General features: G+C 40.9%; 1 protein-coding gene across 1 annotated transcript in view; it reads right to left on the reverse strand.

Annotated features, from left to right (window-relative positions):
- kcnt2b (potassium sodium-activated channel subfamily T member 2b) overlaps positions 1-26990 on the reverse strand; it is a gene marked incomplete at its 5' end in the record, with an annotated part of 95190 nt that overhangs the window by 11414 nt on the left and 56786 nt on the right. Inside the window, 13 exons of the mRNA XM_084111401.1 lie at positions 11-139; positions 272-355; positions 2114-2215; positions 2314-2425; positions 2503-2637; positions 4943-5014; positions 5431-5603; positions 5708-5813; positions 6504-6822; positions 8110-8360; positions 8446-8598; positions 14295-14351; positions 16411-16519. Coding sequence (XP_083967527.1) covers positions 11-139; positions 272-355; positions 2114-2215; positions 2314-2425; positions 2503-2637; positions 4943-5014; positions 5431-5603; positions 5708-5813; positions 6504-6822; positions 8110-8360; positions 8446-8598; positions 14295-14351; positions 16411-16519 — 1802 coding nt within the window. The remainder of the gene's footprint in view (positions 1-10; positions 140-271; positions 356-2113; positions 2216-2313; positions 2426-2502; positions 2638-4942; positions 5015-5430; positions 5604-5707; positions 5814-6503; positions 6823-8109; positions 8361-8445; positions 8599-14294; positions 14352-16410; positions 16520-26990) is intronic.

Raw genomic sequence — 26990 nt, forward strand, 5'->3', positions numbered from 1 at the left:
TGTAACGTACCTCTGAGAAAGGAAGTTTATGAGCTTCAGTGCGGTAGATGCCAATGGGAATGTCTCCTGTCGACGAGCACAGCTTCTGGTAGAGGCGGCCGTAAGTGCGAATCCACAAATCCTCCTCTGTGATCTTCATCTACAAGGAATATCAGGGTAGTATTAGTATTATCATCAATGTCCTAAAATGTATTATGATCACCATCATTATTGGAATAATTATCCAGATGCTAAGTGATAGTCTCATTATGGATGGGTCGCTGGCACTCACAGCACACAGGAAGCCAGATCCAGGCATGGAGTCCAGACCTAGCAGCAGTCTGGTGATGGAGATCATGTAATCCTTCACGAAGGACTAAAACACACACACAAATGATGAAATTAGACATAATGACTCTGCAAATATGACTGTGTTTCAGTAGACTATCGACCTTAGGTCAGGGTAAATGCCATATTTAATGCCATTTCTTTTATGTTAAGTGAGGAACTGCTTTTTTTGTGTATAAGGGTGAGAATGGTAAGGAATTTAATGAATTTAATGAATTTCAAGATTCAAGTTCCTTAACGATTCTTGTAGTAGTCTTTTAGCATCTCTTCAGATCAATTAAAACCCAATGACTCATGAGATTGAGACAGAATTGTAAGACTTTTAATTGATTCATTAAAAAATTGCTCATAGGAGTCATTCTTTTGTTTTGGTTTACACTGTTCTCATTGGATACATGCAGCGTTGAGGGCATTGCAAACAAAAGACATACTGGTGTAATGGGCTTGTATTTTTCCAGTCTTTTTGTCTCTTTCTGTCTCATCACATTTAATTCAGACTGTTCACAAGTTCAGTGAAAATTGCATTAGTTGTGAAACTGTACAATCAGAATTTGCTCAGAGCCTCCGTTTTCAAGTGCAGCGCTTCTGGGTTGTACGTCAGAACGTAGGCTCACTATTGGCCGACGCTGGTCGTGTGTGTGTATGCGTGTGATGCTGGCCAATAGTGAGCCTACGTTCTGAAGTACAACCCAGAAGCGCTGCGCTGTTACACTACGTGAACTCACTCAGAGGCCCACACAGAGGAAAATGAATAGTTGAATAAAGTCGTTATTTTTGTTTGTTTTTTGCGCACAAAAAGTATTGTGAGACATCTCTCAGATTTAATCAAAAATATCTTAATTTGTGTTTCCAAGATGAACGAAAGTCTTACGGGGTTTGAACAACATGAGGATGAGTAATTACTGACATAATTTAAATTTTTGGGTGAGCTAACCCTTTAAACTGTGGTAAATCTTGAATGCTTTAGAGCACAGACTTAAGTTTGATCTCTTCTCAAAGACAACACTTGGCAGATTATTGCTGAAGTGAAAAATGTTTTAAAAAGTTAACTTAAAAAAAGTAACAGAATTTTAAGTATATTGTTATGGAAAATGCACAAAAATACTATTTTCAATTTTTATATGAAATATATATTTTCAAAAACAAGTTTTATTCTAAAACTGCATGAAAATCAAAGCCATAAACCTAAACAAGTTGTGTATCAAGCTCCACATTTGAGCTTCATATCTCAAAAAATGTACTTTCAGTTAGATTTTGTTTGGCCGCAGTACCAAAAGTTTCCACTAGATTAAAATTGTCTCCCATTAATTTCCAATGGAGTCATTTTTGACCGCGAGGAACACAAGTGTGACTGTTTTTTTAGGCAGGACCATTTAACCTTTTCGAATCATGTCCATGATTTTTTTATTTTTTTATTCACATAACAAGTACCAAAACCTTTACCAAGTTTCGTACCATTCCGATGAAGTAAAAAATAAAAACAAAACACTTACAATTTTTCGGGCAAGAATGACAGAAGAACACCAGAGGGTTAAGTTATTCTATGCCATTGTAATTTGACAAGGAATCGAGAGAAATGGGTTTGTATATGAATTGTAGCAGTGTACAACATATCATATCATGAACAAAGATGAATAATCATTAACACATGAATCAAATGATGACAATTTCTGTCATGGTTTTCCACACAGAATGAACATCCCTTTATGGTCTAAACTATTTATTATTATAATGAAAGACAGAAAAAGACAGCAATTCAGTCATGGGAGGATCACTTTATGGTTACCTGATACAGCAGAGTGTCTAACATACTGACACTAAACACCTTCCCAGCAGCAAACGGTAATCTGAACATGAACACCAGGTTAGAGCCCCTCTCTCTCTCTTTCTACAGCACAAATGGACCAAAAGAGGGGATATCAGGTTATTTTGGGATTCTTTAGAAAATATAAATGCAGTTTATATTGTATTGCATTTGTGTCTCACCTTTTCCAGCTTAGAAAGAGCTAGAGAATAATGGTCTTTCACTTTGAACTGCATGAAGCGCATGTTGGCTGGGTGGGTGAGTTCAGTTATGATACTGAGAGCTGGAAAAAGCCTTTAAGAAGCAGTGAGGAGAGAGTGTCAAGTTCCCCAATGACTCAAGCAGAAATACACACACGTGGAAGGACCTACCTGAAGAGCGTCTGAACATTAACTATGGTCTTGGCATCAGCCATGTAATCCTCCTCAGCGATCATGGAGCTCTCTTTGTCCACCACAACCATGGTGTCGGCCAACGTCACGCCACAACGCAGAAGACTATCCAAACTGCACACAATAGTGTTCAGGGACAAGCTCAGTAAAATTACCTGAACAGACAGACTTAAACTGTACAGAATCGAAAGAAACTAAAGAACCCAAACTGATGAAAAGGTATTTTGGTTAAATTTAACTACTATATCCTTAATCTTTTGATACAATTTACTTATTATGAGCATACATGTTGGTGGATTTTAATTGCATTTTAAGGACTTGCAGTTAACATTTGTTGTTACACTGTTATCTTTACCCCTAACTATAACCCAACCATTAACCCAAAACACTGACCCCTATAATCCTAACCCTAAACATACCTCAAACTCATTAGCAATAAATGTGGGAATTTTACAGAATAACATGCAGTTACACAGTAAATATATAGTCTTGTAGGCATTTAATGTTAGTGCAAAGTAGTTAAGGCCATGTAATATAAAGTGTGACTGGTATTTTGATCAAACTTTATTTGATGTCTGTACATATAATGCATTATGAATTTGTAGAGATGAAGCCTGTAATTTCAAAAACTACAAAAATCCCTTTTACTTCAAAAAGTATGAAGACCCCATGCCTTAGGAAGATTTAGTAAGTAAATTAGATGTGACAATTCAAAATTAATATTAATGAATACATGTTGTGGTCAAGGACGTGTGATATTGCTCTTATACAATTCAACAATAAATAAGTTCATATTTTATAACTCACATTTTAGACACAGTATAACTAGTTACTTTGTGTATTTTGCTCAGCCAATGAAACTGATTCAAAACAAAGTCACAAGAAGAATTCACTGTTGCATCTCCAAGCAACCTGAAGTGTTCCTAAAGAATCAGTGTTTTTGAATGAATTGGTTGAGAGAATGATTCAATGACTCACTCATAAAGACTGAAGGTGTGTTCGGCTTGAAGTGGCGCTGTGCAGACCGACTGGTGTGTGACATCAAAGTACTGTGAGAGCGATTCGAAAGCATATGGACCCGTTTGCTCTCAAATCGTTCTTGTGGTACTTTGATGTCATACAGCGATCAGTTTGCGCAGTGCCGCTTCAAGTCGTACACACCTAGTCACTTGTTTCTTCCTGAATTGGTTAAAAAAATTTTTTTTTAATGACTCACTCATGAAGACAGTCACTAGTTTCTGAATAAATAACTGTGTTTGAATGAATCGACTAAATGAATGATTCAATGACTCACTCATGAAGACAGTCACTAGTTTCTGAATAAATAACTGCGTTTGAATGAATCGACTAAATGAATGATTCAATGACTCACTCATGAAGACAGTCACTAGTTTCTGAATAAATAACTGCGTTTGAATGAATCGACTAAATGAATGATTCAATGGCTCACTCATGAAGACAGTCACTAGTTTCGGAATAAATAACTGCGTTTGAATGAATCGACTAAATGAATGATTCAATGACTCACTCATGAAGACAGTCACTAGTTTCGGAATAAATAACTGCGTTTGAATGAATCGACTAAATGAATGATTCAATGACTCACTCATGAAGACAGTCACTAGTTTCGGAATAAATAACTGCGTTTGAATGAATCGACTAAATGAATGATTCAATGACTCACTCATGAAGACAGTCACTAGTTTCTGAGTGAATCTGTGTGTTTGAATGAATCGACTAAATGAATGATTCAATGACTCACTCATGAAGACAGTCACTAGTTTCTGAATAAATAACTGCGTTTGAATGAATCGACTAAATGAATGATTCAATGGCTCACTCATGAAGACAGTCACTAGTTTCTGAGTGAATCTGTGTGTTTGAATGAATCGGCTAAATGAATGATTCAATGGCTCACTCATGAAGACAGTCACTAGTTTTGTTTCTGAATGAAACTGTGTTTGAACGACAGGGGTAAATGAATGTTTTAATGACTTATTCATGAAGGCTGCCACTTGTTTATTTCCTGAATTAATCAGTTTATTTTAATGAATCGGCTGAATGAATGCTTTAATGACTCATGAAGAGACTTGTCAGCACCTACTGATGGTAACTGATGTAACCTACAGAAAATGTCGCTAAAAAAATCCCCCTCACTAATGCACAGACTGACATTCTGCCTGGAACAAACACAGACAGCGGAGAGATATAAAGAGTGAAAACTGTCCCAGTGCTGTAGGACTGTTTATCAGCACTCAAATTCGACAACCAGAACTAAATGTTCTACAATACACATGCCGATAGCTTATATATATATATATATATATATATATATATATATATATATATATATATATATATATATATATATATATATATATATATATATTATATATGCTGCAAGTTAAGCTTCTCTTACTTGTCGATGGAGCCCACTGTGTAGTAGACCATAGGAAACCAGCAGATGGCCTCCAAGAAGTCTGCCTCGGGTCTAGCAAACACCACAGAGAGAAATGTTGAGAATCTGAGGTGATGCTTTCACAACAACATGCAAACTGAATTACAAATGTCTCTGATGTCTCTTTCCAAGTATTTTACAAAAATGACCCAATGTCTATAAAAATCACACCGCTGCGCCCTGCTCCAGGGCATCTAAATAATGAAATCCAGCCTGCAGCTGCTCCCAAATGTTCATCCAATCAGGGAAAAACAAGATGACTCAGAGTTTTATTACATTTGATTGAATTATATGAAGATGAATCTCCCCATATTAGTTTTCTGTTACAGGAGAACCAATGATTATGTCATAATAAATACAGAAGGGCGACCAGTGCTGTGAAAAACAAAGGATGGATGATACCTAAAGGCTTGAGTATTTCTCAATGTTTCTGTTTTTAGGACACTCACACGTTCTCCAGTAGCAAAACAATGGGGTTGAGCTCCTTCCTGGGCCGGTAATACGCCCGCAGCGGAACTATGAAGTTATAGAGGCCGTTTCCAGCACTTTCTGCGGACACGATGATCAGTTTGTTTTTAAAGCCGTACGAGCGAGCATCCTCATAGGGCATATGATGACAAGCCTGAGAAAGCAATCTGCTGTTAGGATCTTGTGCTGAGAGGGGTATAGTTATGGGCGTCTGTGAACTGTGTGACATAAAATATTTGGAGAGAGGCAGACACTCACCTTATCCAGGCGCAGACAGCAAAATGGCATTTTCTCCTGCAGGAGGTGGCAGAGGGCAGGAGAGCTGCCGATGTATGGAGAGTTTAATGGGTAGCCTTTAACCCATCTGTGTGAGAAATACAAGTGCACAAACATACAAACATCAACTCTACCATTAAAAAGTTTTTAAAATTGGGCAAAAACAGTAATTGTAAAAGACTATTACAATTTGAAATAACTTTTTTCTATTTAAATATATATTAAAATGTAATTTATTCTTGTAATGGCAAAGCTGAATTGTCAGCATCATTATTCAGTGTTTTCAGTCATGCTTGTCACAAAACAGTTGTTCTGCTTAATATTGTTGCGGAAACCATGATGCATTTTCTTTTATGGACTTTGCAATGAATAGAAAATTCAAAAGAACCCCTTTTCTGTCCTTTTATCTTTTCCATAATCGGATGCGTCCCTGTTGGAAAAAAAGGATTAATTTCAAATCTAAATAAATTTTTGTTGTGTCTTTTAATAGCCAGTAAAATGTATTCTACTCAGTGGAGTGACTTCTTTCAGAAAATTCTTACCGACCACAACATTTTAAATGGTAGTGCAAATCTGTAAAATAATCAATATTTATTACTTTTGGAAATATTACTTTTTAAATTCAGATATTTCCCACCTTGTTAGCCACAAAAATCTGTAAAGTAGGCCATAATTTATGGCGATAGTCAAAAGTTTGGCTTCATGAGACTAATGAGACCAATGCCACATTTATGTGGTCTAGAGACCAAGACCTGGTCCCGTGTGGCCTAATACTCACTCGCAGTGTGCTCCCCACCACTGGCCTTTCTGCTCTCCCTCCTCTTCCTCCTTCCCCTCCTCTCCTCCCTCATCCTCTGATTGGTCCCCCAGTAGGTCAAACGTGGGGTTGTGCACCCTGTCAACCACCTCCAGGACGGGGGCGATGCTGTGCCTCCTCTCCTCGGCTGAGCCACCCATTGCTGGCAGCGCTAGAGTGTTACATCCCCCCACTTCTGTCCTGGACCCGCTCCTGCTCACCGTCCCACTGCCCAGAGCCGCCGGGCCCGTGCCCTCAGGACTGCTGTCACTCGAGTCCTGCAGGTCTATGGCTACTGTGCCTGTTACAGGACGAAAGAGTTAGAGGTTGAAGACTACATGAAATCAAAACTGACTGAATTTGCTTTATTAAAGGGATAGTTCACCCAGAAATTAAAATTATGTCATCATTTACTCACCCTCAAGTTGTTCCAAACATGTATGAATTTCTTTCTTCTGCTGAACACAAAAGAAGATATTTTGAAGAATATGGGTAACCAAACATTTGATGGGCCCATAGTATGGAAATAGTATATACCATCAACTGTTTGGTAACCGACATTCTACAAAATATCTTCTTTTGCGTTCAGCAGAAGAAAGAAAGAAATTCATACAGGTTTGGAACAATCTGAGGGTGACAAAATGATGACAAAATGTTCATTTTTTGGTGAACTATCCCTTTAATGCACATTTCTTGTCTTACAGTTCATGATTCATCAGTGCAATTATTCAGAATAAAAAATGTATGTCGTCGTAATCTTTCATGAAAATGCAATAACTTGCTCAAGTGAAAAATGTTGGATATTAGCAGATTGGCTCCATCAGTGTTGTTGAAAAATGTTGGAAATTAGCAGATCGGTTCCAATCTCTTAAAGCACCTTTAATCAAACCACTGAGGGCCAAGAGGCGACAGATGATTCATGAGTTCCACTGCTTTTCACTAGATGGAGATATTGCACTAAAATGGAATATTTTGTTCGCAATAAACCCCTAGTGAAATTTTTGTCAATTTGAGAAGCATGTTTCTCTTTTTCTGTCTACATCCATCTCACATCCACAGTAAAGAACAAGAGTAACTGAATTTACTTAACTTTGAGCAGTACACAATACAGGACATTATACTAATAAATAATGGTTTAATTCATACAGACAAATTGTGATTTAGATCTTCACAAAGTTTTCATACAGTGCAATAACCATGATCACACTCAATTAAAATACAATACTATTGCACAATAATTGTAACATAACATAATAAAATATTACTATTATAATTATTACTACTACTACTACTACTAATAATAAAAAGGTTCAAGTACTAAGACTTAAGAGGATAAAATAAAAATATTGTAATTATTTATATTTAAAAAATGTAAAATATATAATATTTAAAATATTATTCTTGTCATTCTAATCCTGTGCAATATTTGTTAGGAAAGCATACACTTTACTGTATGATTTCAGATTCAGTGTGAATAAATTAATTATTAAAGTCATGATGAAACTGAAGTGAAAGATCTTTTTATCATTGTTAATCTCAATAATCTGTGTGATCATTAATCGTCAAAGATTTGAGTTGACAGACTAACCCATGCTGGCTATAATGCTGTGCACTGGTAGGCGAGTGAGCCCATGATAGATTGTCTGCGGGACCCCTCTGGAGTCGCCCCCGGGCCCCCTCACAGGCTCTCTGTGGCCCCTGACAAAGGCTGAGTTCTCTTCTTTGGAGATGTTGATGTAGAAACAGGTGTCGGAGACTCCCATGATGTGGCAGGGTCCAGGGTTCAAGAGGATGTTGGCTGTGTCCATCCTGCGCACTCCGATCAGACACACCCCGTATCTGCCACAGCAGTTAACAGTGTTATTGTGTGCGTATACTGGAATTAAAACAAACTGATTCACTCGAGCTTAATCCAGTGGCTTACTTTTTATGTGCGTGAAAGGAGGCAAAGGTGAAACTCTTTCCCTGATATTCTCCAAAAAACTTGCTCTCTTCCAGCCTGATGTGGTGCACTTCATTGGCCGCACAGCGCCTGTATGTGCGCTGCCATTGGTCGACTGAGCCAGCAGCGCCTTCCCTGTGACAGATAGACATGGATGATCTTTTGAAAATGTTTTCACATCTTATTTACAAAGATAGTAAAGGATAGCTCACTCAAAATGTTTTATTTTGTCATCGTTTACACCCTCATGTTGACTTTCATAAGACTTTCTTTCATCATTGAAACACAAAGGACATTTTAATGAAACCTGAGAGATTTTAGTTCCTCTATTTAAAAGTCCATTACACCAACATTTTGAAACTTAAAAATGGTCATAAAGAGATTGTGAAAGTAATCCATAAGAATTGAACGGTTTAATCCAGGTCTTGTGAATGATACAATTACTTTATATAATGAACAGATTTAGGCTTTTGCTCACAAATAAACATAATCAACGCACATTGTGGAGCACATCAAATATAGTCAACAAAGGATTTATGGATTACTTTCACAATGTCTGTATGAACTTTTTGAAGCATCAAAGTTTTGGGCAAATGGACTGTCAATGGAGGGACAGAAATAATCTCAGGTTACGCATGTAACCATGGTTCCCTGAGAAGGGGAATGAGACACTGGCCCAAAGGGTTGGAATCATACTTAAAAAGAGATTCCTTAAAGGGAATATGGCCAAAGCCAAATCACATTATCCTTGGCCTACTCTGCACTTAACATTATGTGCTAAACAAAGCTCAAAGAGCAGACTCTCAAAGCTCTCTAAACAGAGAGGAGGCCTAACCATACTCTATGCCAGAGACAGTCTTACCAAATAGCCATACACCTTGACAATACTGTCTTTGCGGAGCCCTGAGAAGTGGAGGCCTCAGTTGGATGACTATCTAGAAAGAGAGGAGGCCTAACAACACTCAGCCTTAAATACAGTAACCAAGGAGGCTTCACAAAGAGCCTACACCGTTATTGCTACTGTCTGTAAGAAGCTCTGGAAGCGGAGGCCTCTTCAAAATGACTCTCTAAAATGAGAGGAGGCCTAACAACACTCTACGCCGGAAACATCCCATCGGAAAGGCTCCTAAAGAGCCATCATACTGATAACACTGTTTGTGCGGAGCTCTGAAGAACAGAGGTCTCAGCAAAACGACTCTTTAAAACAAGAAGAGGCCTAACGACTCTCAAACCTAAAGACAGATAACCAAGGAGTATCTGATAACTCCAGTCCTACTGTCTGTATGGAGCTCTGAGAGCAGAGGCCTCAGCAAAATGACTCTCCAAAAACAACAGGAGGCCTAACTACACCCTACGCCAAAGACAGTTCTATCAAAGACGCTCCAAAGAACCACTTGATAATACTGTCTGTACGTAGCTCTGGCGAGTGGAAGCCTCAGCAGAATGACTCTCTAGAATGAGAGGAGGCCTAACGACACTCAACCCTAAAGCGAGTTAAACTGAGGAGGCTCCCATGGAGCCTACAACTCCAGTACAACTGTCTGAACTGAGCTCTAAGAGCGGAGGACTCAGCAACATGACCCTCTAAAACGAGAGGAAGCCCAACTAAACTCTACGCCAGAAACTGTCTCATGAAAGAGGCTTCGGCTCTAGCACTACCAGTGTCATGCTCTTAAGGCTAAAGACAGTCTCACCAAGGAGGCTCACAAAGAGCCCTACATCTTGATAGTCCTGTCTATTCGAAGCTCTGGGGAGTGGGGGCCTAACAAGACGACTCTCAAAACAAGAGGAGGCCAAGCAACACAACCCTCCCTGAAACTAATATCTATGTGGAGCTCTAGTGGCGGAAGTCTCAACAGTACAACTCTCTATAGCGAGAGGAGACCTAACAACACTCAACCTAAAAAACAATTATGTCCAGGGGGCTGTAGAAAGCCAACACCTGATAGTGCTAAAAAACTCAGAAATTCGGGGAGCGGAGGCCTAGAAAGATGACCTTCAAATATGAGAGGAGACCACACAACACTACCCTAAGGAGTCAAATATTTCGCAGTTCAGAGGGAGAGTATATAACCACTACCTATGCTCAGAACAGCTTACCAAGGAGGCTCACAGAGCCTACCAACTAGGAGCCTACCAAGGAGGCTCACAGACAGCCTGACAACTTGACAGAACTGCCTGCTAAACCCAACCAGCCCTCCCCAGAAGGGGGAGGGACATATATCCTGCCATTCAGGAGTGATGTAGTATCATAAAGATCTAAATGGCAGGATCAGAGCCTTCAATGAGGATGCGTCAACCAATGAAATATACTATGGAGTCATCAACACATTTCGGTGCTCACACAATCCCTTCACATTTACTTATTGTGATAAAAGGATAAATGCAGGCCGAATATGGTTTCTCTTATGATCTCTCTGCCTCAGTGTAGAGATCAAAGGGGAAACAGAAGGCTCATATGAGCGGGACAGTTATGTCAACAGAAATTGCCGGCAAAGTCTGCCACGAGCGATCTCACATCTCTCGTGCCACCAAACCAGATCTCAATCTGTTCGTGGCACAGGCAATAACTAACCACAACTCCTAAATTTATATAATAATTACTACTACACTCTTTCTGCCCCTAATTCCTCAGAATTAGAAACAACACATTGATCAGAAGCAATATTTGAACCAAAAAGAGCAGCCCAAAAAGGAAAAGTTCCTGTTTGACTCCTCCCTTGCTCCACCCACAACCTCAACACTCGATCCCGTGTACCGCAGTGGTGCCCGTGGGACACTAACCTCGGAGTGCAGGAGCTCAACTCTTATCTTTTTCAAGAGAGAGTCAAGCCTGGATGGAACCAATAACATCAACCGCACTGCAAAATTACACATTTAACCTCCTCGAGAGTCAAGGACGCTTAGTTCAAACGTCAGATTTGAATGCATTGCTATGAGTGACTTCAACTTCCTTGAGAGTCGAACGCTCTTGTGCAAAAGCTAACTACTATCCCCTCAGGAGAAAACAGAATGAAAAAGCTTCTTACCTGTCTCATGTAGTCAGTCTCAAATGCATCATAACTAGCACAACCAGCTTCTTCAAAGAGTCAAAGGCATTCTACCCAAATGCACATCCCTTTCATTGAGAAATCCTCACAACACAGGCATTTAGCTCCCTCGAGAACGAAAAGTGTATGCTCCTTCACACGTACTAAAAACAAACGGATCCCAAAGACAAAGAAGAGGATGACGTGTTCCTCAGGCGCCCTTTTATACTCACGGTCGCACAAGTAATGGCGTCATAGGCTGTCGCCAGCCAATGCAACTATCGAGTTTAGACTTCCTGACACTTGTCATGCTGGAGGCATTCCCCATAGTGTCCTCTAGACGACACAGTGTGAGTTCTCACTCGAAAGGGAACTCTCAGGTTTCATTAAAAATATCTTCATTTGTGTTTTGAAAATGAACAAAAGTCTTTTGGAATGACATGAGGGTGAGATAATGATGACAGAATTTTCATTTTTCATGTTAAATGTACTTGCCATAGGAATAACAGTAAATTATACATATACAGTGAGGAAAATAAGTATTTGAACACCCTGCTATTTTGCAAGTTCTCCCACTTAGAAATCATGGAGGGGTCTGAAATTGTCATTGTAGGTGCATGTCCACTGTGAGAGACATAATCTAAAAAAAAAATCCAGAAATCACAATGTATGATTTTTTAACTATTTATTTGTATGATACAGCTGCAAATAAGTATTTGAACACCTGAGAAAATCAATGTTAATATTTGGTACAGTAGCCTTTGTTTGCAATTACAGAGGTCAAACGTTTCCTGTAGTTTTTCACCAGGTTTGCATACACTGCAGGAGGGATTTTGGCCCACTCCTCCACACAGATCTTCTCTAGATCAGTCAGGTTTCTGGGCTGTCGCTGAGAAACACGGAGTTTGAGCTCCCTCCAAAGATTCTCTATTGGGTTTAGGTCTGGAGACTGGCTACGCCACGCCAGAACCTTGATATGCTTCTTACAGAGCCACTCCTTGGTTATCCTGGCTGTGTGCTTCGGGTCATTGTCATGTTGGAAGACCCAGCCTCGACCCATCTTCAATGCTCTAACTGAGGGAAGGAGGTTGTTCCCCAAAATCTCGCAATACATGGCCCCGGTCATCCTCTCCTTAATACAGTGCAGTCGCCCTGTCCCATGTGCAGAAAAACACCCCCAAAGCATGATGCTACCACCCCCATGCTTCACAGTAGGGATGGTGTTCTTGGGATGGTACTCATCATTCTTCTTCCTCCAAACACGTTTAGTGGAATTATGACCAAATAGTTCTATTTTGGTCTCATCTGACCACATGACTTTCTCCCATGACTCCTCTGGATTATCCAAATGGTCATTGGCAAACTTAAGACGGGCCTTGACATGTGCTGGTTTAAGCAGGGGAACCTTCCGTGCCATGCATGATTTCAAACCATGACGTCTTAGTGTATTACCAACAGTAACATTGGAAACGGTGGTCCCAGCTCTTTTCAGGTCATTGACCAGCTCCTCCCGTGTAGTTCTGGGCTGATTTCTCACCTTTCTCAGGATCATTGAGACCCCACGAGGTGAGATCTTGCATGGAGCCCCAGTCCGAGGGAGATTGACAGTCATGTTTAGCTTCTTCCATTTTCTAATGATTGCTCCAACAGTGGACCTTTTTTCACCAAGCTGCTTGGCAATTTCCCCGTAGCCCTTTCCAGCCTTGTGGAGGTGTACAATTTTGTCTCTAGTGTCTTTGGACAGCTCTTTGGTCTTGGCCATGTTAGTAGTTGGATTCTTACTGATTGTATGGGGTGGACAGGTGTCTTTATGCAGCTAACGACCTCAAACAGGTGCATCTAATTTAGGATAATAAATGGAGTGGAGGTGGACATTTTAAAGGCAGACTAACAGGTCTTTGAGGGTCAGAATTCTAGCTGATAGACAGGTGTTCAAATACTTATTTGCAGCTGTATCATTCAAATAAATAGTTAAAAAATCATACATTGTGATTTATGGATTTTTTTTTTTAGATTATGTCTCTCACAGTGGACATGCACCTACGATGACAATTTCAGACCCCTCCATGATTTCCAAATGGGAGAACTTGCAAAATAGCAGGGTGTTCAAATACTTATTTTCCTCACTGTATACAAGTAGCTAATCCTAAGCCAAACTAAACCAAAACCCAACCCTACGTTTAACACTAAGTACATGCAGTTAATTAATAACGCAGTACTTATTTGTGTAATAACATTGTAACAACTTAAAATAATGGTTAACCCAATTTTGGGGTGAACTATCCATTTAATGGAACAAATCACCTAAAAATTAAACTTCATGTTCTCTCATGTACTTTCTTGTCCAATTTGGAGCTTGACGGCATAAATCCCCATCCAGTTTTATTTTATGGGAAAAAGCAGTGTGGACGTTCTTCAAAATTTCTTCCATTGTGGTCCATAACATAAAGAAAATCATGCATGAGGGAGAGTAAATGATGACAGAATTTAATATTTTTGAGTGAACTCTTCCTTTGACATGTCCTCCAAATGTTTTCACAGCTTGCAGTTCAGCTTGGGGAAAAAAACTATCTTACAGATGGGCAGAGAACATAAAAACTGCTTGATGTGTCTTTGACATCCCTGCGAATGGCGGGGAAGATGTAGGGAAGGTGAGAACCAGAGGGAGTGGGGGAGTGTTAAGATGGAGGAGGTGAAGAAACAAGGATGCATGACGCAGAGATAAATTCACAGTTTATGGGATCTTTGCCGCTGTCTGTATCGATGTGTATGCGTCAATATTTTACAATCGGTGGGTCTGACCTGTTGAGCGGCTGGAAGACACCCGCTCGCTGCTTGAAGGCCTCTGAAGATGCTGTTCTGATAATAAAAAATGAAACAGTTAATCGGAACATCTCACTGATGCAGAGAGATCTGTGAAGCAGCACAAGCACATAATCTACAGGGCATTGTGTTCTATTTCAGACATCATGTTTGTGTAAATATATTCAAAAGAGCAAATTCACATCTATACTACATCAAAAATGCCACTAATTTCTTTTTACAGAGAACCAGACGGAGAAAGTTTTATTGATGTATTACCCTCAAAAATACATATTACAGATAAAAATGCACACAAATGTTGTTGGTCACTTTCAATGTTAGTCAAAATATCTCTTCCTGTCTAAAGGTGCTATCACATTAGCAAACTGTCAGCTAAATTTTGCAGGCGTAAATAGTGTAGCGATGTGCAGACCATTTTGGTAAACAGCGAAACAGCGATGATGTGTTTTGTGGGCGGAGCCTACCTGGTAGCAGTTAAGTGACAGTTCTGCAGTCTTTGGAAGCCACAGAATTAAAACAATTAAAAAGATAATTGCGAGATAGTTGCGACTGTGAGTTGTGAGTTATAAAATCTGAATTGTGAGATATAAACTATCACAGTTGCAAGAAAAAAGTCAGACTTTTGAGATATAAATGTTATAGGTTTAAATATTTCATGCTGTAACTGTAGGGCCAATATATTTTGCCCTCTATGAACTGCAGATCTATTATTTATATCAAATTCATGCTTTAAAGGGGCCATGAACAGTTTGAAGGGGCGTGTCTGCTGTGACTTCAGTGTAAACGCCCACTGCTGTGATTGGCTGACATCTTTGCATATGAAACAGCTAATTATTACATTTGGAACAGTGGAACTCTCTCGAAAACTTTTATCACATTTTTGCTATTACAGCTCTCAAAGTTAACTAATCGTGAAAAGTGTTGATTATAGCATTATATTAGATCCATAGCATTATATTTGGATCGTGGCATGAAAGGTTGCAGTGACCTTTTGCATTGTGCATTGTGCACAGTGCATTGTGTTAGGGTCACTTTTGTTATTTACCTACTACTTGTCATTTACGAATCAGTGGGCGGGGCTTCAGTGGTAATGACGTTGATTCTGTAGAGGCCGTCTTTCACCCATCTATGACGTCATAAATAGGCAATTCCAAAACGAGTTGTTCTCTGAGCTTGGTTTTAATAAAAGCTGTTTAATAAAAGCTGAAAGTTTTCAGTTCTGAAACTTACAGGATATTCTTATAGTATGATGACCTCTTATATGTCAAAAGTTCAAGGGAAATTTGATTTCTCAATTCATGACCCCTTTAATAGTAGGGTTAGGGTAATTTAGCGGCATAAGCAGCATAATGGCTTGCAAACATAAACGTCTGTGTTTACTGGAGCTTCAAAGGGCATATTCGACGACGGTATCCTATAAAAATTAAGACCTTTTTTTTTGTATTCCGATTCTGACATCCAAAAGGCACAATCCTTTTTTACATTATTCTATGGATTTTGCCCATCACCCCCCATTTCTTACCACTGTTTTTCTGTCACCATAGTGTGTGCACTACTGCAGTGATGTAAGTGTGACATCTACCACCTAATGATCTATAATATCATAGCGATGTATAAAGCACAGCTCTAAAGAAGACACTTTCAAACCAAGCAGCTTTCTGTTGTTCAGTGCAGCAAATTCTCATGACCAACTTGAAAATGAGTGAAATCTGTGTGGGGAAATCTTTCACCCTCACGTGAAACTCCAATCGCACAGATTCCTATTCAAATGACTGGATTTCGCCAGTGAAATTGGCACCTTAAAAGGGCCCATTAACTTCCATAGAATGGAAAAAAATACTATGGAAGTCAATGGGGCCCTTCAACTTTTTGATTACCAACAGTCTTCAACATATATCTTCTTTTGTTTTCAGTAGAAGAAAGAAATTCAAACAGGTTTGGAACAACTTGAGGGTGAGTAAATGATGACAGAATTTTCCTTTTGGGTGAACTATCCCTTTAAGTTCATAAGGTACAATCTGGTTAGATTTAATGCTGTAGTCAAAATCCTGGCTACTAGAAGTGAGTGAGTAAGAGAGGGACGATTTATACTCACTGTCCTCTAGAGGAGTGAATCAATAAGGTGATCAGGGTGGAGGTGGCAGGACACACACAGTTGAGGGCCAACATGGCGTACTTAAACTCTTCTTCACAAACCACATGGTCTGCAAAATAAGAACACAGGAGAAATATTAATTCTTAAAATGTTGTGTTAATGAATGTATTTTCATTATGAAAGAATGTTCAACATAATCTAACCTAAATTGACATTGTATTGATTATCAAAGAAAAGAATACAAAGTTCTGTCATGAAACTCTAGATGGCGCAGGCTGATAGGTCCTTAACTCCCCTAGTGACAAAAACTATACCAAAATGTATTTAAAATACATTTATTTCATACTAAGTATACTAAAAATAAATTAAAATATTTGCAGACATATCGCTTGAGACTTCCTGATATAAATATTAAATATAGGCATTTCAGATTGATCAAACCAACATTTGAGATAATGTGATGCGATTCGTCTGCTGGTTAGTCTAATTATCCAATCACAGCCACTGTTGAGGTAAAGTCACCTGAGTTTGTTGGAGCGCATCAAAGGATTTATTCGGTAATTGTGTTTCCATCATTGTTTATTTTTGTGTCTTCTTATCAAATAAAAAATATCAACCTAAACTGAGCGCATGCGTTTTTTATGTGCATTTTTAGAATTCATGTGCATCTAGGCTTTTCCATCCAGTGTTTTTTTATGCGATATCCCAAAATGCGGATACTTTAGTGAAAACGATGATGCAATTTTTTCAGGATTCTTTGACGAATAGAAAGTTCAAAAGAACAACATTTATTTGAAACTGAAAACTTTTGAAACATTATAAAAGTCTTTACTGTCACTTTTGATCAATTTAATGTGTCCTATGGAAATTTCCATGACTTTACCAAGCCTGTAAATCAAATCAAACTGTTCTAATATCTGACCATGCGGCCCCTACTAATATAGCATGCAGAAAAGCAATCCCGCCAGAACATTAATTAAAACCATCATCCCTCCTGATTAGCATTGCTAACCCATTTGCACATCCCAGTTCCCTGCATTTGATTTTCAAAGACACATATCGCAGGGGTCAAAGGCTCTCGATGCCATTAACAGAGTGTGAAATAAGACAACTCCTCAGATCTCAAGCTCCTTTAACTCCCATGCTCAAAACAGCAGCCCTCTTAAACGCCATCAACACAGATGAGTGAGCACACATCAGGTTAAGACCTCCACTGCCATTTAAATGCCAGCAAAAGTACCAGAAAAACACACAGAAAGAGCTTAGAAAAAACTGGGGGCAAAAGAGGATGTTTTTGAATACTTAAGTGTACCCATAGTAATAATGCGTTCATCCGGAGGAAAAATAGCAGGCACTGCAATAATGACTGTCTCGTGGATGGAGTGCAATTTTCATGTGGCTTGTTAGCGGTGAGTGAAAACACATTTACTAATTTTGCTAATTAGGGAAATGAGTCAATACAATCGCATTAGCATTGAGGAAAACATTGACTCTGGTTTACCTCGGATTCGGTAAATAAAAAAAGTCCTTTATGTCATTTGTTTTGAGAATGTTTTTTTTTGTTCCTTATATTTTATCTTCTGTCCAAGCCTGCACTGAATTTAATTAAATAGTGAATGGTATAAAATTAGACAAAATGCACGACTGGGTGGATTTATTAGGGTGGATGAGTTAACAGAGTATGGTCAGAATTTATTATTTTATTCTAGTACAATGTTATGTTTTCTCTCAGAGTGGATTTGAGAAATTACAAACTGTTTTTAGAGTTGCAAAAACAATGTGAAATGTGTGCTGCCAGAAAAAAACAGCACATAGCCATAGCTAGATTTTACTGACATCTATTCAAATATGCTACTCGCCTAAGGATAGAAGAATGCTCCAATTGTTTGAATAACCCGAGTCAATTCAGAGAAATGCGTAGGCAAAGGCACAAAGAAAGATTGAAGGTGAAATTATGAAATGAGGAGAATCAGGAGGAGAGTAGGACTGATTGTTCTCTGTGAAACAATTTAGCAAAATTTAAACTTTGAAGCTAAAATAAAGTGTTATTTGACTATAGGATTTTTTTTTTTTTTTTTTTTGACAAGTATCTTTGTTATGGTTTTGATTGGCATCATTTTGTCTATTTAATGTTTAATTATTGTTTTGTATTTTTATTATGTTTCTGCCAAACATAAAATAAAGTGTTGCCAATCTTGTTGTTATTCAAATAGTATAGTTTTGATAGACTTTGTTTTTTTGTATTCATTGTCTTTACTATTTTAAATAAATAAATTGTGTTATTATTCACATTTCTGTCTATTTGTAGTTTATTTACTTTTTATAATTTTGTGTTTTTATTTTCTGCTGAACAGTCATTTCTAACATTTTCTTTGTTCTTTTTATTGTTGTCTAATGTTATTGACAAAATATTGTTTTGATAAAACAATGCTTTGTCTATTTATTTCTAGGTATTTACTGTTTGTTGTCATTTCTAACTGATAAATTATTAAATATTTTCTTATTTATTTTGTTGTTTATTACTTTTTATTTTGCTCATGGGGGTTAAACGGGTGGCATAAATATGTAGTAGTACATATTGCAAACAGTTCTACAGAGCGTAATATGTACAACTCATATTTATTTATGCTGTAGCTTTTGTGCTATCAAAAATACACGAAGGCAGGATTGCAGTGTCAGAACAACAACAGTTGTGTTTTTTATTGAACTAATGCATCAGAAAGACGCACCAAACTCTCATGAACGCCTTCTTAAAGGGGACATGTCCAATTTGCATGCGTGTCGGTGATGTGCTTGTATCTGCCCCTACAATGCCACCTTTTTAACACCCATGTGCAAATAAATAGGGAGCACATGGCACAAGGAAACATACATGACAAGCCATGTGCTCACACCAAACATGACAAAAACACAAGCACATGGCCAGTAAAAAAAATCATAAGCCATGTCTCACAAAAATGACACATGAACATGCAGCTAATGAGAACACTCAAAAGGCACGTGTTCACACAAAACATGACAACACAAAAGCACACAGCCAGTGTAAACACAAGCTGCGTGCTACACAGCACAGCACAAGACAAAACACGACATGAAAGCACCGGCCGATGTAAACACAAACTGCGTGCTACATAGAACATAACAACACATGCAGGCAGAAGAGCGAACTCGAAACCGCATGCTCACACAACAAGACAGAGCAGACGAGAACGAGCAAAAGCTCATCCTGTGCGCTCACAACAGAGGACAAACACGCGGAGCATGAATGTACGAATCCCGACACAGATCCGAAGACAAACTAGACCAAAGTGCCGGGATCCAAACACCACGCCCCGCACATGAAACAAGGCACACAGACAAGACAAAACAGGAGTGTCAAGGCTCGACCCAAGAAATAGACTAGACAGAAGTGACAGAACCCTGACAACAATAAAACTGATTCTGATTATAGTTGTTAAAAGGTTCATTTAGTTTAAGCCAAACAGAGGGGAAAAAATGTCTCGGTTACAGGTGTAACCCACGTTCCTTGAAACAGAGACGTTGTGTCGAAATGCTGACACTAGGGAACACTCTTGGGAGCCCCAAACACCTCGGACGTCTTCAGAAAAGGCCAATGAAATTGGATTGTGGAATTTGCATGCCTGGCCACGCCCCTGGACATGCAGGTATTTTAGTGGCTGGCTTGCATCACATAATTCAGGTTTGTGCATCTCGGCCATTTCAGCGGACAGCACAGAGTTGTGGCAGGAGGGACGCAACGTCTCTGTTCCCTCAGTCAGAGGACGAGGGTTACACTAGTAACCGAGACATTCCCTTTCTGTCAGTCACTTTCAACGTTGTGTTGAAATGCAGACACTAGGGGTCCCTATACTAAACGCCACAACTACTGCCCTGTGTCACGAGATAAGGTGTAGATGCTCCACGTGCCAATGACAAGTGCAGCTACGCTAACTCGTAACCTTCCAACACCCAGGATAAATGATCTCAGGTCTCCCTATCTCAAGGGGACCAACTTACCCTGGAAGCTTTCACCTTCTCTAATGAGAAAGGAACATTACGGAGACCACATCCTACCAGAAAGAAGAGGTTAGTATGTGGAAAATACATCCTAAGGACTCACCAAAGGGGGGTACTACATAGGGAAAAGGTCTCTGTGGTGGGCTCCATCTGACAAGGTGAAGACTATTGGCCACAGCGGTTGGTGACGGAGCAAGCTCTACCCAGGGGAAGACACTGGGTTTGTCGACAGGGAAACTGAACAGTGGTCGAATACATCGTATGTACATTCACTGTGAGGGAACCACTACATATGGAGCACTCAGATTACAAGGGCTCACCTGAAAATGGGCATACCACAAGTAATGGGCCTGGAAGTGAGTTCCTCCACCAAACTCATCTACCATAAGAGTGCTTGCTAAATGATGGTGAAGGGTGGCCCAGGGTTCACCATTCAGGGAAACTCTAAATGGACATTTGTCCAAGTTTTACCTGTTATTACCTAAGACTCCAGACAAAACTGTTTCCATGCGGAGATTCTAAAATCTAGTAAAGGTGTAGCCTAGTCCACAACTCTATATCTGCCAATGAAGCACCGTTCCCCAGAGCTGATGTGGCTGCAATACCCCAAGTGGAGTGAGTTTCACTCTTAATGGGCACGGTACACCTTGGGCCTGATAGGCCCAGATAATGGCATCCATAATCTAGTAAGACCTTGGAGACAGCTTTCCCCTTCTGCTGACCTCCGAAGCAGACAAAGAGCTGCTCAGATCGTCTGAAGCACAGCTTGCGGTCCATATACAGTATATGTGCACCGGACACAGTCGTGGGCACATATCCAAGCCGAGGACCACTTGAGAGTCTCCAGGCCCAAAATTCCAGGCAGCAAAAACCTGCCATACAGTGTTGTGATATGCTGCTATTGCAGCCATGTACACTTTCAGGGTGGAGGCAGACAGGTGCCTCTCAAGGCCCTGTTGGAGAAAGGAAAGCACAGACCCGATATCTCTGTGGGTCTTCCGCATGGGAAGAAAAACGTGTTGTGAAAAGGCGCCAGTTCAGACCATACAGCAGCCGTCCAGGGACCAGATGTGCCAGATTTTGCCCTGCCCCTGAGAAAGAAGGTCCTACCTCAGGGGAATTCACCAGGGGGGAGCTGACGCCATGAGCGTGAGTTCTGAGAACCAAGTCTGGTTGGGCCAGTACAGCGCAACCATTATGACTTGTTCTTCGCCCCTCCCTGATCTTGTATAGTGTCTGTCCAATGAAGCTCATTTGGGAAAATTAGGCCCCGGGGCCAGCTGTGAACTAGCGCATCTTTGCAGAGGGGAGCCTCGGTCAGTGAATCGCACTTATCCGCAACCTCAAAGGGAGAAAGATGACTGAAATGTGCTTTAAATCCAGCAGCTGCAGCGGTGAATGGAAATTCTCTTCTCATATAAAAGAGACGTGTTGCTTCAGCTCCGAAGAACAAAGCTGATATGTGCCTTAAATACCTGTATGTCCGGGGGTGTGGCCAGGCATGCAAATTGTACACGCCAATTCCATTGGCCTTTTCGTCAGTGCATCAGTTGTGTTTGGGGCCATAGATATCATATATAACGGCTAGATGTCTCGTGCGCACTGCTGGCCAATGGAGGTCGACGTCCGCACGTGGCGGCCATCTTGCCACAGTGTGCTCGCTCACTCGTTTAATGGTGCATGTACTTTTAAATAACCATAACTTGCTCAATTTTCTACCGATTTTCAAACGGTTTGGTTTGTTATAAACGTCAGAGATGTAGTTATGACACTGCATACATACACTGCATACATATGAATAATTATAACATACATGTTCAAGCATTCGGAATTATAGCCACGTTAATAACGTTTATAAGAAACCAAACCGTTTGTAAATCCGTCAAGATTTCAGCGAGATAAGAGGATTTGTGTACATGCTGATCACTCACCTTAATTCACAGCTTCACTGTGACAAGATGGCCAAACGGTGATGCCGGAAGTGACTGCGCCATAAGACATCTAGCGTTTATATATGATATCTATGTTTATCTATTATATATATGTTTGGGGCTACTAAGAATGACCCTAGTGTCGGCATTTCGACATGACATCGGAAGTGACCGACACAAAGGTAACTGAAAGAAACTGCCATTCTGTCAGTTCCTCCCGAAGCAAAACACTGTCGTGTACAGGTAAGAAGGCTGTTGCAATATTGTTCCGTTTTTACCACTATGCTGTTCAGAGAGTAGACATAGAACAATAATATTTTCAGTGATAAACCTACTCTTACAATAACTCTTCTGTTAATAACCCTCTGTCGATCTGACTGTTAGTGGGCGGGGATACAAAAATGTAATCTGTAGTTTTAATGAAATCCCAAGAGCTGCATTTTGCATCATCCGGCAGACATTTTCTGACATATAAATGTGATTTTTTTAGTCCAGGTAACATGAAAAAAGAGTAAACACTGTTCATTTACATAATACTACAGACATTGTAACAATATAAAGCAGGTTAAAAATTTGCAAACTTACACTTTAATCTGTAGTTAATAAGGATTGTACTTTGTCTGATATTATTTAAATAATATCTTTTTATTTCTGTCACTGTAACTTCATGAATAAATAACTAAATAGGCTTTGTTCTTTGAATTATTCTCCATGTCAGGCTGGAGTACTGAAGGCAGCACTTGAAGATGCACATTCACTCATAAAGATCAAATGGTGAATTAAAGACCTTGGCTCCTCTTCATGCAGGCCCTTTCAGTTCGACCACTTCATCTCCTCTTTCACAAACTCCCTCATTTACAGCAACCTCAGAAAGCACACACTGACCTCGGCTGAAGCGGGGACGCAGCACAGCAGGCTAGAGCACTGTCATAATTGTGTTTCTAGATTCCTTTTTTCTCTAAAGCTGCCGTTTTTGCAGTGTAGCAGTGAGAGACTGTGCTCATTCTGTGAACCCCAGCAAGACGGTAACAACAGTGCCACTTGTCTGCCATTAACAATAATTAAAGCAGCATGCTGGTTATGTTTATGAATGACCTAAGTGTTGATATAGCTACGCATAACACTGTGCAGAACTGGAAGAGGTAAAGCGGCCAGTTGCTATTTCCAAACATGCCCACGGAAAGGAAAATAAAATCAATTAACGCAGCAAAAGTCGAACAAAACAAACAGTGTTCCAGAATAACCATGCGAGATCAGGCTGCATGTGAACGAAACACTCATCTCCTCAGACAAACCACTCTGTGAGCTTCTGTTACATTGATGTGAACATTATTCACATTAATAGCAATTAAGCTATTTGTAGAGCTGAAGTCAAGTCTACAGCCATACTCATTTATGCCACCCACTCAGCCACTTAGTGCCTATATTCCAAGCAGTGTCACAACATGTCTGCCACACATAGAAAAACTGCATATTGATGTGTCTGCCGAACTGTCAAGAAGTAAGCGCTCAGTAAACCACCAAGACGCCAAGCCGCCCACAGGGGATAACCACCTCTGACTGATATGAAACATAAGTAAATATAACGCAAGTGTCATTTTTAACGATAACTCTCAATAAAAGATGCACATTCTTATTCATAATCCAACATGTTGCACATATAGTAGAAGCAGATAAAACAAACATTTGGCAAATTCATCATCACTTTTACACCATACTTCTGGGTAAGTGTGCCCAATGTTTTTATGGCATCCTGTCACATCTGCTAAGACGCCTTCATATTTTAATTTTCATAATAATATTAAATAACTTGACACTCCAATTTTTGATTTGAAAGTATGAAAAAAAATCTATATTTGTAAAGTATTAATATGTTACTATATTTTCCTTGAATCCTTTTTTTTTAGCCCTTTTTTATACATACCCTTGAGAAAAAGAAGTATACTTTAATGCACTGAATGTTGAAAATTAAACACCACTTAAGTGCACTTGAGAGAGTAAAATTTCATGACTGTTACTTAACATACTTAAGAACACTTTTAAAAAGGGCACTAATAATGGACATGAAAAGAACATGAATAATGTCATAATGTCAATGTGCATTTAAAAATAATTATGTTTCAATCTTTTGTCATGCATTAAAGAAGTACACTTATTTTGGTGTGTTGACTAACAAACTACAGCACTTGTAAAATACTTGATTATAATTTTAACTGTAGTGTGTTATTGTCACGGTTGGCTGTGATATATAAAGCGCATGACGATAGAGTCCAGAGAAACACTTAATTATAAAGCAAAACAAACACATAGAAGAAATCACGGGAAACCATCCACTTTACATTAAGTAACATGGAAGAGACAGGACAAGGAACTGAACAAAACAGGGAGAACTTATACTAGAACTAAACGAGGAAACTAATGAGTTAATTAACAAACAACCAAGAGGTGAACTGAATGAAACTAACACAAACTAGAAACTAGGTCAAGACAGGAACAAACAAAGCATGCTCCTGACAGTACGCCCTCTGGAAAGGTGTGTCCTCGCGTCGTAGTCCAACTGTGTAGGGAGGGCGGGGGCTCTGGAGGGGGACGTGAAACATGAGATGGAGAAAAACTGTTCGGGGTAAACATAGTTCATGGGGGAGTGGAGGGTGGGAGGAGCCAGGGAGGGACCAGCAGGAGAAGCGAGATGTAAACCCAGAATCCAGCCAGGATGAGGCCCCAGGGCGGAGTCGAGGGCGGAAGGAGCCATGGTGTAGTCGACCTGATGGACAGCACCCAGGGAACGACTGACAGAGATGCAGCCACCAATGATGGAGACCAAGGTGGAGCACGCAAAACCGGTGGTACTGGAGACCAAGGTGGAACCGGTGAACCAGAGGACAGAGGCGAAGGCGGTGGGACCGAAGACAAAGGCGGACCAGAGGGAGGGCAGAGACAGATGGAGCCGAAGGCACAGGCAGGACGATGTCCGACCAAGGCGAAGCTGGAGGGACGAGGGAGCCTGATGGAGCCATATGGCCGATGGTTTCTGATGGAGCTGAGGGAGGGAGGAGCCAAGGTGGAGCCGATGTGTTGACAGGCCACGGTGGAGTGATGGGCCCAGAGGCTGGAAGCGGAGCCAGGGGATCCTCTAGGCTTGGTGGAGCTGGTGGCCTGATAACACTTGGTAGATTGTAGTAAGTGGGAGATGCAGAAGGGCTGAAGAACACTAACGGAGGCGGGGCTGAGGAACATGCTGTTGGAGGAGCAGGGAGAGGGAGGCTGGGCGGGCATTCTGGAGATACAGAGGGCGCTAGAGATACAGGGGGTGCTGGAGATACAGAGAGCGCTAGAGATACAGGGGGCGCTGGAGATACAGAGAGCGCTAGAGATACAAGGGGCGCTGGAGATACAGAGGGCGCCAGAGATACAGGGGGTGCTGAAGATACAGGGGGCGCTGAAGATACAGGGGGCGCTGAAGATACAGGGGCGAAGATACAGAGGGCGCTAGAGATACAGGGGGCACTAGAGATACAGGGGGCGCTAGAGATACAGGGGGCACTGAAGATACAGGGGGCTCTGAAGATACAGGGGGCTCTGAAGATACAGTGGGCACTAGAGATACAGGGGGCGCTGGAGATACAGGGGCGCTGGAGACACAGAGGGCGCTGAAGATACAGAGGGCGATAGAAATACAGAGGGCGCCAGAGATACAGGGGGTGCTGAAGATACAGGGGGCGCTGAAGATACAGGGGCGAAGATACAGAGGGCGCTAGAGATACAGGGGGCACTAGAGATACAGGGGGCGCTAGAGATACAGGGGGCACTGAAGATACAGGGGGCTCTGAAGATACAGGGGGCTCTGAAAATACAGTGGGCACTAGAGATACAGGGGGCGCTGGAGATACAGGGGCGCTGGAGACACAGAGGGCGCTGAAGATACAGAGGGCGATAGAAATACAGGGGGCGCTGAAGATACAGGGGGCGCTAGAGATACAAGGGGTGCTAGAGATACAGGGGGTGCTAGAGATACAGGGGGTGCTAGAGATACAGGGGCGCTGGAGACACAGAGGGCGCTGGAGATATAGAGGGCGCTAGAGATACAGGAGGCGCTGAAGATACAGGGGCGAAGATACAGAGGGCGCTAGAGATACAGGGGGCGCTGAAGATACAGGGGGCGCTAGAGATACAAAGGGTGCTGAAGATACAGGGGGTGCTAGAGATACAGGGGGTGCTAGAGATACAGGGGGTGCTAGAGATACAGGGGGCGCTAGAGATAACGGGGGGTCGCTGAAGACACAGGGGGCGCTGAAGATACAGAGGGCGCTAGAGATAACGGGGGCGCTGAAGATACAGGGGGCGAAGATACAGAGGGCGCTAAAGATACAGGAGGCGCTAGAGATACAGAGGGCGCTAGAGATAACGGGGGCGCTGAAGATAAAGGGGGCGAAGATACAGAGGGCGCTAGAGATACAGGAGGCGCTAGAGATACAGGGGGCGCTGAAGATACAGGGGGCGCTGAAGATACAGGAGGCGCTAGAGATACAGAGGGCGCTAGAGATAACAGGGGTGCTGAAGATACAGGGGGTGAAGATACAGAGGGCGCAAGAGATACAGGAGGCGCTAGAGATACAGGGGTGCTTGAGATAC

The sequence above is a fragment of the Abramis brama genome (assembly GCF_963993115.1).
Source record: "Abramis brama genome assembly, chromosome: 1".
NCBI lineage: Eukaryota > Metazoa > Chordata > Actinopteri > Cypriniformes > Leuciscidae > Abramis > Abramis brama.